At 32.9% G+C, this 13,187-nt stretch overlaps 1 protein-coding gene across 3 annotated transcripts; it reads right to left on the reverse strand.

Moving 5' to 3' along the window:
- Positions 1–1,582: 1,582 nt before the first annotated feature.
- Positions 1,583–11,283, reverse strand: LOC112602945 (neurofilament heavy polypeptide). Of its 3 annotated transcripts, XM_025351319.1 has the most exons (11): positions 10,815–11,283; positions 9,482–9,678; positions 6,341–6,444; positions 6,024–6,215; positions 5,821–5,963; positions 5,603–5,747; positions 4,173–5,535; positions 3,919–4,110; positions 3,391–3,600; positions 2,892–3,354; positions 1,583–2,804 (listed from the first exon to the last, which is right to left on the reverse strand). In XM_025351319.1, exons 2-11 carry the CDS (start codon positions 9,642–9,644, stop codon positions 1,952–1,954), a joined length of 3,828 nt encoding a protein of 1,275 aa, XP_025207104.1. In that variant the 5' UTR covers positions 9,645–9,678; positions 10,815–11,283; the 3' UTR covers positions 1,583–1,951. The 3 variants fall into 3 exon arrangements, with proteins under 3 accessions (XP_025207104.1, XP_025207103.1, XP_025207102.1); XM_025351318.1 differs by having other exon boundaries at positions 2,892–3,600; positions 4,173–5,532; XM_025351317.1 differs by having other exon boundaries at positions 2,892–3,600.
- Between the last annotated feature and the right edge of the window lie 1,904 nt (positions 11,284–13,187).

The following is a 13,187-nucleotide window of genomic DNA, read 5'->3' on the forward strand; positions in this document are numbered from 1 at the left end:
AATCAAAGAGCCCGGTATTCAATTCACAATAACATAACTCAAACTATGTTATAGGCATAAAATATGTAAAACGATCAAATTTGTTTTGCATATTTTTTTGTACGTTAACTATTTAGATAATAACTGTCACTATATGAATAAAATGAATATTTTTATAGCTGGAAGACAGATATAAAATTAAAATGTTTAACATGTAGATTATGGATATTATTAATATGATTTAGGCCGTTTTATTGACAATAAAAATATAACGATAATAACAATAAATTAATAACACCGTTGTTGTCAGTCATTTGTCAAAGAATTAAATTATAAATAATTAATTCATTTTTAATGTTTAATAAGTGCAATTAAACTTTGACAATATTAATTAAATACTTAATTAAATTTATTTGTATGTGTATACAATGTTGATTGTTATAAGAAATTAATTTCATAGAAAGTGGTGCTGGAGTAGTAAATTTTAAAAATATGGTGTTTGTAGTGTTTATTTTATATTTTATTTTAAATTAAATTATTATAAGTATTATACTTTAAGATACCTAATAAATATTAGGTAGGTACATAGAGATGTCGAACATTTTTTGGGTACAATGTACTCAATTTTTTTGGGTGATTAGATGAAAAAATAGAAACATTATTAAATTAAATTTAAAACATTTTATAATTGTTTTAAAGTATTTAGAAATATTTTTATTTAATACTTTAATCTATTGATAGATTTAATATAAATAAATATACGCTCAGTACAAATGTTTTATTCGTATTATCTTGTTTTCTGTCATAATTTGATTTATGATATGATCTTTTATATTATTAGGTACTATATAATAATTTATATTTTTAAATAAAATTGGCATTATTAATTCTTATTTATGTGTAATGATTTGATTATATATTTTAAAATTGAGAAAAATTTAAAACAGGCACTTATTTTAATTTCAATTTTTTCTAATTAATGGTAAAAAAAATGGTTTGAATAACTATTAAGTAAATTGTTTGTCTGTCTATATATTTATTAGGAAGTATATACTAGGTAATAAAACTATGCGTTATATAAGATTGTAATAGTGAAAAGACAAAAAATGTAACAGTGTTTACTTGTTAGGTATACATCCAGAATTAACTGTAGTAGCGGAATATCAACTATTTTAAGAGGGTGTTATAATAGACAATAAACACTAACACTTATGACGAATTAAAAAAAACAAAATCATAATAACCATAATAATGTTACAATAAATGCCCACGACTCATAATCGATTGACGGAGAGGATACTATGTCCTCATATCCTCCGAAAATGGTCAAGTATAAGACTGCTATTATAATTATAGTTATAGTTAAGCAATAGTGGCTTAGAAAAATTGTTTTAAATTTATCTGCAATATAGGCCCAAATAAACATTTTATTTGCACATTGTATATTTAATTTTTAACATGGAAACTAGGTATAATAATATCTATTTAAATAAAGCTAAACAATTTATGCAGGTAACGTAGTTATAGGGATATTATAGTTGGATATTGAAAATTAATTATTATAATATATTATATGTAAATAATGAGCTAAAAACTTTACAATATCAAATGAAAAATGTATCTTCGTACAATTTTCATCAAAAAACAATATATATATATTATATGTATTACATTAGTGGTATAGTTACACATAAAAGCGCACATGGGCAAAATATTTTTTTCGCACCATAATTGATAAAAATTATTACCTTCAACAAATGTTTACGCCCCATAAGACGACCTTATTAATAACCTTAGTCGCCTTTTTGGTAGCTATGCTACTGACATAAATCTACAATAATATTGAACAATTATAGTTGGACTTACATGTTCTAAAACCAAATAGGTTTGATGTTTAAATATCCACCTATATGGTTTTAAAATTATTCTAAAAACCAAAGTCTTAAAATATTTATTTTTTTCTAATGTATCACTAAATAGTCCAAACTTGTACCTTTTCGGCGATAACGCACCAATTCGATTGGTCGTAATATGAAGAAATTATATGTAAATTATCGGCATGTTTCTCGATCAGTTGGTCGAGTTCACCTTCCCTAAATACATGATAGTACCTGTGGAACGTTATAGATCCGCCACCGTGTTCAGACAGAGATTCTTGTGAAGTGGATAAGCTGCTAATGTCGTCGCTCTTAGATGTTTCTTGGATTTCAACAGCTGCGTGTTGACGGACCAGGACGGCGGCCCTTCTAGGATCTGTCTCTTCCGATGACGATCGGCCATCGCATCGCGCTTGTCTCCGATCCGCGAACCTCGTGTCCTTACTACAGTCACTCCAGGATGTTAGCGAAGTCGTACTTTGCGTAGTGGTGTGCGTGTCTGCAGTGTCATTAGATTCAAGTGAGTTACCAGGTCGGAGAAGCGATACCTGGCTGCTGGAAACCGTGTCGCGTCTTGAGTCGCATTCCAATTCTAAAGACGCGTGCCGGTCTTCGGCTGATTCAACTGACTTACGATACAGCCGCGATCGGAACCCCTCCCGGCTTCGTAAGACCTTGTCCACAGAGTCTTGTGTTTCGACGGAAATGCTGGGCCGGCGAGGTGCCTCGGACCCGGCTAGTATTTCAATCCGATGGTAGTCCAATTGTTCGTCCTCTAGCTGTCCGTCGGAAGACGACGGGTCCGATAATATTTCATCGGGTCGCATCAGCTGGTGCAGATACTGCATTAGCTCAACCTTTTCAGGTTTGTCTACTACATCATCACATACCTTCTTTGGATCTTCTGTTGGCTCCATGCCTATTGCAGCCCGCAGTTCTTTGTTTAATCTTTTATTTTTAACATAAAAAAATTGTTTGTGTTTTAAGCAATTACTTTAATATATTATAGAATAGTAAAAAACCATAAAAACTTACCTTTCAGCGAAGTCCACGAGATGTTTTTGACATTCCTCGTCCCACGTTTCTGGCAAATCTGAAAGCTCGTCCTTAGAACACTTACTGGCCTTTTTATGTTTTTGAATCGAACCGAGACTTGGACTATTTCGAACTGCCGTCCCTTTGTTTGGATGTTCTTGCAGACTCCATCGGTTAGTATGATTTGGTTGATCTTCTTTAAGGTTATGGTCTTCATTTGGAATAGGACCTTCTTTTAGGTTGTGATCTTTTTTTGGACTGAGATTTTCTTTCGGACTTGGGTCTTTTTTCGGACTGGGATCTTCTTTCGGACTAGGATTTTCTTTCGGACTGGAATCTTCTTTCGGACTGAAGTCTTCTTTCGGACTGGGATATTTTTTTGGACTGGGATCTTTTTTTGGACTGGGATCTTCTTTCGGACTGGGATCTTCTTTCGGACTGAGATCTTCTTTCGGACTGGGATCTTCTTTCGGACTGAGATCTTTTTTCGGACTGGGATCTTCTTTTGGACTGGAATTTTCTTTTAAACTAGGCTCTTCATTCGAGCTAGAATCATCTTTAGGGCTAAGGTCTTCTTTATTGTTCAAATTTATTTTAATTACTATAGATTCTGAAGAACAAGCTTGTTCTAAATTATTATATTCCATTAAAATTCCATCCTCAGGTCTCGCAGAAGTTTCTGCATCGAAAGGTTTATCAAACTCAATATCTACAAAAAAATGTTCAAGGTTAAGTAATTATGTATAATATTTACATATCAAACTTCTTACACGCTAGAAAACAGCATGGAGAAAAATTATATGATAGACACTGATACTAAAAATACGCTAAGAAAGGTATGGCTCTGATAGGAAGATAATTGCATGGCGAAATATTTTATAACCAAAAATATGAGCAGAAAAAAAGAATTAGCATTAGAAATAGATGGGAGTATATTTAATTGGGGTGCTGATTTCAATAGTTTTAAAAATAAGTATGAAAATACTATCATAAAAATAAAGAAAATATTTTAATGTACATTAATTACCTGTAATTTTGCGTTCGTCGTCCACCACTACACTTATAACACTGCTTACAGAATCAGAGGAAGACGATTCCACATCACTATCTATATCGTCTATTTCTGGATGAAATGTTTCTTCAACTGTTTTAATGAAGTGTCTACCTCGTAAACCAGAAAAAGTTCGATCTGCTTTTGGTAGACGATTACGCCCAGTTACTAAAAAACAACAGTTTTTTTATAAATTAATTATGATCAAAATGTATTTGATAAGAATATACCTGGTTTATTATTTAAAAGAAGATCTTGAATTTGTTTAAGCTTTTCTGCACTAATTCTTTCTTTAGGCCGCGCATTATGATCTCCACCTTCACAAACATGATCTCTACGTTCTAATTCTTGATCCTTTTCTTGTTCTCTTTTAAGCTTCATTTCTATAGCTGTTTTTACTGGTGATAATTTAATAGGCTTCAAAATATCATCTACTTGTTGTTCTGTTGATAAATTTAACTGATATTGTTCATTTCCATTTTGAGAGTTGAACCTAGTTGGTAATTTAAAATGAGATGGGTGAATAGGTGCTGTTTTTGGCGTATTTGGATGTGAAGATGACCTGTATTGACTTTGAGATTTAGCAGTGGGTGTGCACGGAGCTGTTCGTGCTTGTTGTTCGACTAATGGTGGTGAACATGTCTTGTCAGATCCACCGGTCGCATTTACAAAGATAACAGATGCTAAACTACTCAAACTGTCTTCAGAATCAACACTAGCATCACTCTGTAAACTGTCTTTAGACGAATCTTCTGAAGAACCATCTTCACGGGAACTTCTACGTCCGTCACAACACGTTGTTGTCACCAATGCGGGAACTGGCATTTCTATTTTTTTTTCATCACTAACCTTTTCTTCACAACCTTCCTTATACCCTAGCATTCTACTAAGTCCACTTTTAATGTTGTCAGATACCTGACTGGATGGATTTTTAAATGTTTTTGTAAATCCTGTTTTGAGCAATTGTAATGTATCTTTAATGGATTCTAATGTACGTGTGCTATACATTAGCTCTTCGTTTAATGATGCTTGTCTTTGAATGTTCTTTTGTACAATTTCTTTTTCCTTGAGCCTTTCCACTGACATAAGTTCTTCATTCATGGATCTTTGTTTAATTTCATTACTTTTATATCTATATCTTTTTGAACCACTGCAAACATCAAATTGAGGTAACTTATTAACCAAATCTTTCATGTCAGTAGCTTTATCTCTATCTTCTTCTGCATCTTCATCACATAAAGATTGTTTTTGTTTTACTAATTTAGGTTTTGAATGCGCTAATGGCATTGATTTTTCCAATTCCGGTATACTTGACCTCGATCTTACCATCCGTTTTTCCGCAGTGTTTTTTATATCGCTTAAACTCTTAGATTTGTGCGTAGAGGTTCGATTGAATAGTGTTGTTGAGTCTGGTGTATCTTCCATTCGTCTAAGTTCTATGGGAACATTTAGTACGTCTTCGTTGCAAGTCTCACATCCTTCAGGATCTGAACGCAGCACTGACGGTAATTCAGTACCATAAAGTGATGACCAAGAACTAACAAACCAAGGTTTTGATGTTACTTTACCTCGCTTAGTTGAACCGGCAAGCTTCTGTAACAAAGCCAGTCCATGTTAAACGCATACATGATATTTTAAAATCATCATAATAACAATTAACCTGTATTGCTTTACGAACAAAACTATAGCAAGTTTCAGTCCCTGGACTCGATAAACTAGAACTACTCGGGGAACTCGTTATTCCTTTTCTCCAATTTGATTGTTCCTTACGCTTATTTTTTCTTTCACAGCACATTTGGATACTCCTATGCATTAATAGTATTTAAATATATTATGTTCCTATTATAATATGTACAATATTAATAATTAAATACTAACGTTGTTGAATCGGAATTAGATTTTTTTCTCGTGCTAATGTATTCTTCATCAGACGTAGTTGTGGTTGTAGAAAATTCTGTCGATTCACTGTCTAAATTTCTACAGGGCTTGTGCCAGGGCATTAGAACATCTTGAGATTCAAACTACGAAGATTAAATATTATTTTTTGCAATAATCTAAATTACAATATTAATTTTTAATACTTTTCTATGGCGTCGTTCCATGGCCCACACTGTAATTATTATACGACCACCAATTCTAAGTACCCTAGCTAGTTCTCGTAAAGCACACACACGTCTTTCTGTTGTTGAAAAATGATGAATAACAGCTATAGATAATACCGCATCTAAACTACAGTCTTTGAATGGCAAGGTTAGATTGTCACACACCAATACCTAGATTTGAATTTATTAACAATTTAGTATTTAGAATTTATTGTTTCTAAATGAAATTAAATATTACAACGATTCAATACATTTTTTTTAAATGTATATAAGACGTGTAAAAGTACAATATTTACTTCACTGTCTTGACTTCTAGCTATTTCAGTTAACCTTAGGCAACGATCAACGCCTACTTTGAACACATGTGGGTTGGTCGATAAATATTTTCCTGTACCACAACCTAAAAATTAAAATAATATTTACAACTTATTTATTATTTATTAGTTTGATATTAATGAAAAATATTGAATTGTATAGTAATTGAAATTATAATTAATAATTAATATCAAAGTAATATTTATATGGTATTTCAAAATTTTAGGTTACAAATTTATTTTAACGATTTAGTACGTATCTATAGAATAGGTGTATAGAATGTACTAATATTAAGTTGTTTGGTACAGTTTTTTATCTATGACTATTTCATTATTTACTAGCAATTAGTAGTGAAATTTGAAAAACACCTAAAGAGTACTAAGAATATGAAAAAAAAACTAAGACAGTCACCCTATTAAAACCACGGAAAGAGGCGTTCAGACTAAAAAATTACTAGTAAGGAACTTAGTTCTTTTATACATAAAAATTGTATGAACAAAATGATCTCAACCACTTTATATACAAGTCACAAAATAAAAAAAAAAAACTAATAAAAGAAGAAGCTGGTTTTAATCCCAGGAATTTATGTACTAGTAATATTAAAAAAAAGATTTAACTGAAGCTTAATGCATCCTAATACAGTTAACCACAGTATAAATCATAATGCTTTCAAAATTGTATATGATGATAAATGGCTACAGATTTGTAAACATTTTAGAAACATTTCTCAACAACTAACGATATTTTGTGGAATTACATTAAAAAAAATAAATTATCATAGAAAGTGTCTTAGCTCTTATAATATTTAATATATAAAGCAACGATCGCCCAATATTTAATGACCATAACATAAAGCACTTTAATAACTCTAATAACTATGCTATGATTGAACAGGAAAATAAATTCGAAAAAGTTAAATCTAAACTGTGATGCGATCAATAAGATAGGCGATGACTACAGAAATAATTAACGACTAAACCCGATAAAAACTGAAGTATGAGCATTCTATTTAAAATTAGAGAAGCCAAGTAAAAATTAATGTCCGGCGGGATTGCATTGAATTTGAAAATAATTAAAATCCTGAATATTTAAGTGTTAGTTGAAATATATTATTTACGTGTAAGAAACATTGCAAAAAACAAAGTTAAAAATAAACGTAAAGAATGGTATACTATGAAAACTTGTAGAATCAGTATTAACAATAAAATATTTTGAAAGAACGACTGGCGCTATATCTTTATGTTTTTCTATGATGGAATATGCGAGTGAAGTATGTATCACTCAGTTTTTACAAACGGACTGGATATGATAATAAATTAAGTGTGTAAAATAATTTGCTTAAAAAACCCTGCAATTAAAAATTGTCAATACTATTCAGTAACCTCCAATTTACATTAAACGATTACCTAGTTCAAACAGATTGGGAAAAAACAAATATTAAAATAGACACCTTTCATTGTTATGCATGGACTTCAAATCCTTAAACATCGATTTTTGGCTAAAGTTACGTAATATTTTCTTAAAAAGAACTATTAAGCTAAATAAGTGAATCAATACAAGAGAAATGAAAAGTGGAAACGAATTCAGAAGACCTATATCTAAACTAAGAAAAACTTTACTAGCTGGATATAGGAATCTATAGTAGATCTGGAAATCTGAACAAACTAATAACTGATGTAGAATACTGTAAAGTTAACACGAAGTAACAGGAAATATTGGATGATGAGTGATGACAACGCGACACTCTTATCTAGCCAACAGCAAATGATCCGCCAGTCACCTGCAGCTTGAGTGTCCAGGCTGTATGTACATTTGCTCTAAATCATATGCTGACAAACCAAGAGGCCATTTACGTAACTTAATACTGGATAATGTATCATATACAACTCACCAATTCAAAAAGATTATAACATACTGTGATTTTATATTATACAATATTATATTATTTATATTACTACATGTGCCATTATTTATTTTAGTATTTATTATTATTTTATAATTATTAATTTGTTATTTTGAATAGTTGCCCGATATGAAAAATAACGAAATTTATGAATTATTAAGATTGATTAAAAATAGATTAGAAAAAATAATTTATCTATTAACAATGTATTAAAACAATCAAATTTTTTTTTATTGAATATTCAAATTTTGTATATTTCAATGTATAAACATACTTATATACAAAGATATTGAAAATTCACCGTTCTTCCAAGTCCTCAACCAAGGCCCAGGGTCACCACCGTCGCAGAAGATAATTTCATCTGTTTACTGTGCAGGTATATGGCGCAGTTTTTTTTTTTTATTATATACTCCGTAACTCAAATTTACTAATTCTATATAACAATAAATCATATTTTCTCGTTTATTAAATATAATTAATATATTTTAACTTCAAGTTAAAAGACACGTTGTTTTAAAATTTAATGTTTTTGACACCATAAGTTTAGCAAAATCACGTCTCGCAATTCACGTGATCCTATAATGTGTATACCGCCATATACGAATACATTATAACTTTTAAATGTTAGGATTTGCATAGTATTCTAGTTAATTTAATCTCAGAAGTTAATTAAATTTATCGTTAAAACAAACCCGGCCGGCTTATACAATATTAATCCTATTAATCTTAAACTAGGTATATAGTATAGTATGATGTTTGTAGGTCATACGAGCGTGACTATTTTTCCAGTCGAATGTTCAGGCGGAATAAAATTTGAATTCAAAAGAGCACAATATCAGAGAAACATTTCGATAACTTTTTGACTCGATACGCACAGGCAACATGCACGCTGCTAAGTGTAAATAGGTATGGTTCTGTGCACGTTTAAACACAACAGCACATTTTAAACAATTTAACGTTGATATCTCCAAATCGTCATCATATAATATTATCTCGCTCGAAACAATATAATTACACATACGCACGGAACTGGTCGGAGAAGAAAAAACCACCGTTGCACGTATGTACCTATATGTGCTCCGGAATTTCGGTGCATCTTACAACGTTTATACGTCTATCATCTACAATAAACGTTTGGCTGCACAATTCACACGGCGATTGATTTTGTCGGTTAGGTATCGACGGCATCGTACTATTATTATCATGATATCTCACTCACCGATGTCGCACACGAGTGATCCGGGCTCCAAGTCGTGCAGGAACTGCGTCACCTTCGGCCACGGTTTGGTCTTATGCGTGGGATGGTACATCTCCTGGTAAGTGTCGTGCACGTAGGCCTTCTCCAACTCCAAGCTCCGGGCTAGGCGGTCGGCCCTGTCCATGGCCCCGGCCCGGCTCGCCACCGAACCACCACGTCTGCAACCGCGCGCGGCGAGATGATACCGTTATTACCATATATTCGGTAGGTACGTGCGCTGTGCAAAGGCGAACGGCCGAGCGACAGCGTCGGCGAACGACCACCACGATTACCCGACATCCGAAGCGTCTGTAGGTGAGGTATACGCGGTAATACACCGCGCGCTCGGTAAAACGGCCGCCGTCTGCGCCGATCATTATTCATCCCGGTGACCGGGTCATGGCGGCGTGGGTATCATGACGTCACGGGAAGCGCGTGACTTGACGTCACCGCCGCTAGCCCCCTCTTCGCACGTATTGATCCCTTCCTCTAGCCCGCCGTCTCACACACACAACCGATACGACGGAAATCCCTTCGCACGCGAACCCGCCACGACCCGTCCACCCCCCCGCTGCCGGTGTGTGTTCTAAAATACAGCCCACGAAACGCTTACGTAATAATAACTTGTTACACCGTAATAAAATGTATATAATTTTTTAATTTACAAAACGTCACGTTAAGTACGGTCGTTATATCATTAGGTATATTGTTATTATCGCCGTCATACGCGGATGCGGACGCTTACACATTTTCGGCGTACTCCGCCGCCGACAGACCGTCGCACGCGATACGACCGACCCCACGGCCCGCGGATTTTCACGATCGAACCGAAACCTTCACGATAATATTGTTTACGTTACGGGAAAAGAAGAATCGTATTGGGCGCACCCGGAAATCCGCGTCGATTCGATCGTATTTTTATCATCGCACACGGTAATATCGTCTGGTGCAGTGGCAGTTATAGCAGTCCGTACACCGCGATATCGACCGAGCCCCAGAGATAATAACGATATTGTATTTCGCGGAAAAGCTGTCGCTCGCAGTCCGCCGCAGCACAATAAATTCATATTAAATACGATTGCGGGTGGACGAGGAGAAAACACATCATAGAATCAATTTTTGCATAAAAAAATCACATTAGAATTGCATAGTAAATAATACTTAAACGTACCTATAGGTAATAATTATTGCTGTTTGCAGTGTTATACATTAATATAATGTATTAATTCCACAATCGCATGATATATATATATATATATATATATACATATATTATTATATTTCGTATGTAATAATTTATTAATATGTTACTCACTTAAAGTTATAATGGCGCTTTTTGTTTCACTGTCGTCATCATCACATCGCGATGTGTATGTGTGTAGGTGTTGGACGACGACTATACGAAGTTATCGCATGTATGGTATATATTTATCGATATACCCCGGCCGACTTACCTGTATATACTTCTTTGTGCAAGCCGCGTTTAAAAAAAAAAACACTCACACACGCCCGCGCGCCGGCGGTAAATTTTCTATAATTTTATTAAGTTATCAGTACTAATATTAACGTTATGATATCACAAGCGTAAAACAATAGTCGAAATATTTTTGTTTCCTGTATGGCGATCGAACGGTTTTTGAATCGTTTAAATTTTTAATTTATTTCTTGAAATTATTTAAACTTATTTTTTGGCGGCGGGGGAAAAAATGTAAAAAAAAAAAAAAAATAAAAAAATAAATAAACAAACAAACCGAGAGAGCTCCGAGGCGAACGTCGGACGCCTCGTCTCGGAGGAATTACGGAAACAAACGGGCACCGCTGCGGCGAACGTATAATATGCAGGGGAGTGATAGAGAGCACATGCGCCGTATCGTGGTGAACGACCAGGCGCAATGATGATGTCGATCACGCGCGCGACGTATTTCGACTTTTATAGAGGTACACGCGCGCGTAAATAACTGACCGCACGCGACTCCTGCTGTAATACTGTAATAAAAGTAATAAAAAGACGTCTAAATAATATGTGAAAATAATGATAACATTTTACGCCTTTAAAATGCGTACAAATAATAATTTATTCTGATTGTCTAATATCTGTAAGCAACACGTGTATAATATTGTGTTAAACAACTGTAATACGAATATTGTATTTCTGATTTAAAAATATAAATTAAGCAAAATGCCGATTCGTTCTCCTGTTAACTTTGTATAATATTCAATATCAATAAATAGCGCGCGTGTAATTAATAATATTAAAAAAGCCGCGTTTATCGATAAAAATATTCGTTGTTCGTTGATTTTTATGAATATTACGATAATATTATATTTAAAAGACTAATAATATTAAACTTCATCTAAAGTTGTCTGTGATTTAAAAAAAAAAAAATAATAAAAAATAAATACTAAATATCACTAAAAAACGTTAAAAAATTAAGTCTCTGTTGGCTGTTGTACAAATTATAGGTTATACTGAGACGAAAGATCATTGTATCGAAACCGCTTTAGAGGAAAAATTGTTGTACATCTAAATCGTATAGCCCCTTCTATTATAATGATATTATGTTATATATTTATACAGGCGGAACGATGATAGCATAAAAAGATTTCTTTAATTGACATAGCAGAGATCGAAAAGACGAAATGGCCGCAAGTCGTGTTTTCTATATATGCATCAACATATCGTATTATTAAACACAATTTAAATGTAATAATCGCATAGGTACGAATAAATATGACGTACAATATACTTAATATATTTATATATAATATTAAGTATATATATTATGTACACACACATTTCGTGATGTCTAAAAAAAACGTGAAACGAAATATGGCCGCAAACTTGTGGTATATACGCATCCAATTTACACAGGTACTATTACACGGCGTGTTGGTACTAACATTTATTTTGCACGAACGTTTTATTGGTTTACCTAATGTCCAATTATTATTGATATGCCATCGCCATCTTATTGTAACCATTTGTGTACAATATGAATTTGTTATAATAATGTTATTTTTTTTTTAAATCCCCAGTAAAATAAATAATTATAATACGTGAATTTTTCATCCGGTTTGTCACTGTCATATACTGCGATATTATAACCGTCAAGTTATACGAAATATTTATCTCTTATCTAAGGTACCTATATACTATATAGGTATTATATTCCAATATTTACAATCTACTTTCGTCGTGTTTAGTGACGATTATATGTTTTAATAATACTTTATACCGTTTTACCTGAATAATTTTTTGTGAAACTAAAATCATAGTGACAAAGACGTTAGTAATATTTTTTTAAATGATTCTAATCATCTAATCGTATTATACGATTGCACTCTACGTTTCGTAACAATAAGTATTAAAAATTATATTATTATTTATGTTACGTTGTTAATGGTGGTTATAAATGATGACATTTTAAATTTACAGATACCTATGAATTAAGAAGTCGGACGAGGAAATCATTAAAGTTTTATGACTATTGATTATAACGAAGAAAATAATAAACGAAATCACGGCTGTAGAATATAGGGTAAAGAGTTCAGGAGTGACGACGATTTGTTTAAACCTGAGACGACGTCATGCAGTTAAACGTGTGTACTTGCGCAGTATTCCATCTGTAACACGCGCAGACTCTAATCGTCGCTGCAGCATGGAAAATGAAGTGACCCAAATTTATTA

The sequence above is a fragment of the Melanaphis sacchari genome, unplaced genomic scaffold, assembly GCF_002803265.2.
Source record: "Melanaphis sacchari strain LSU unplaced genomic scaffold, SCAv2.0 Contig92_pilon_pilon, whole genome shotgun sequence".
Taxonomy (NCBI): Eukaryota; Metazoa; Arthropoda; class Insecta; order Hemiptera; family Aphididae; genus Melanaphis; species Melanaphis sacchari.

What these genes read in the sequence shown, in the direction of transcription:
- LOC112602945 (XM_025351317.1), bottom strand. Translation starts at nt 9,644, where the DNA reads ATGGACAGGGCCGACCGCCTAGCCCGGAGCTTGGAGTTGGAGAAGGCC. An exon ending in TGGAACGACGCCATAGAAAA is followed by an intron (nt 5,964 to 6,023) that starts GTATTAAAAATT and finishes TAATCTTCGTAG; the next exon opens with TTTGAATCTCAAGATGTTCT. An exon ending in CGACGAACGCAAAATTACAG is followed by an intron (nt 3,601 to 3,918) that starts GTAATTAATGTA and finishes ATTTTTTTGTAG; the next exon opens with ATATTGAGTTTGATAAACCT.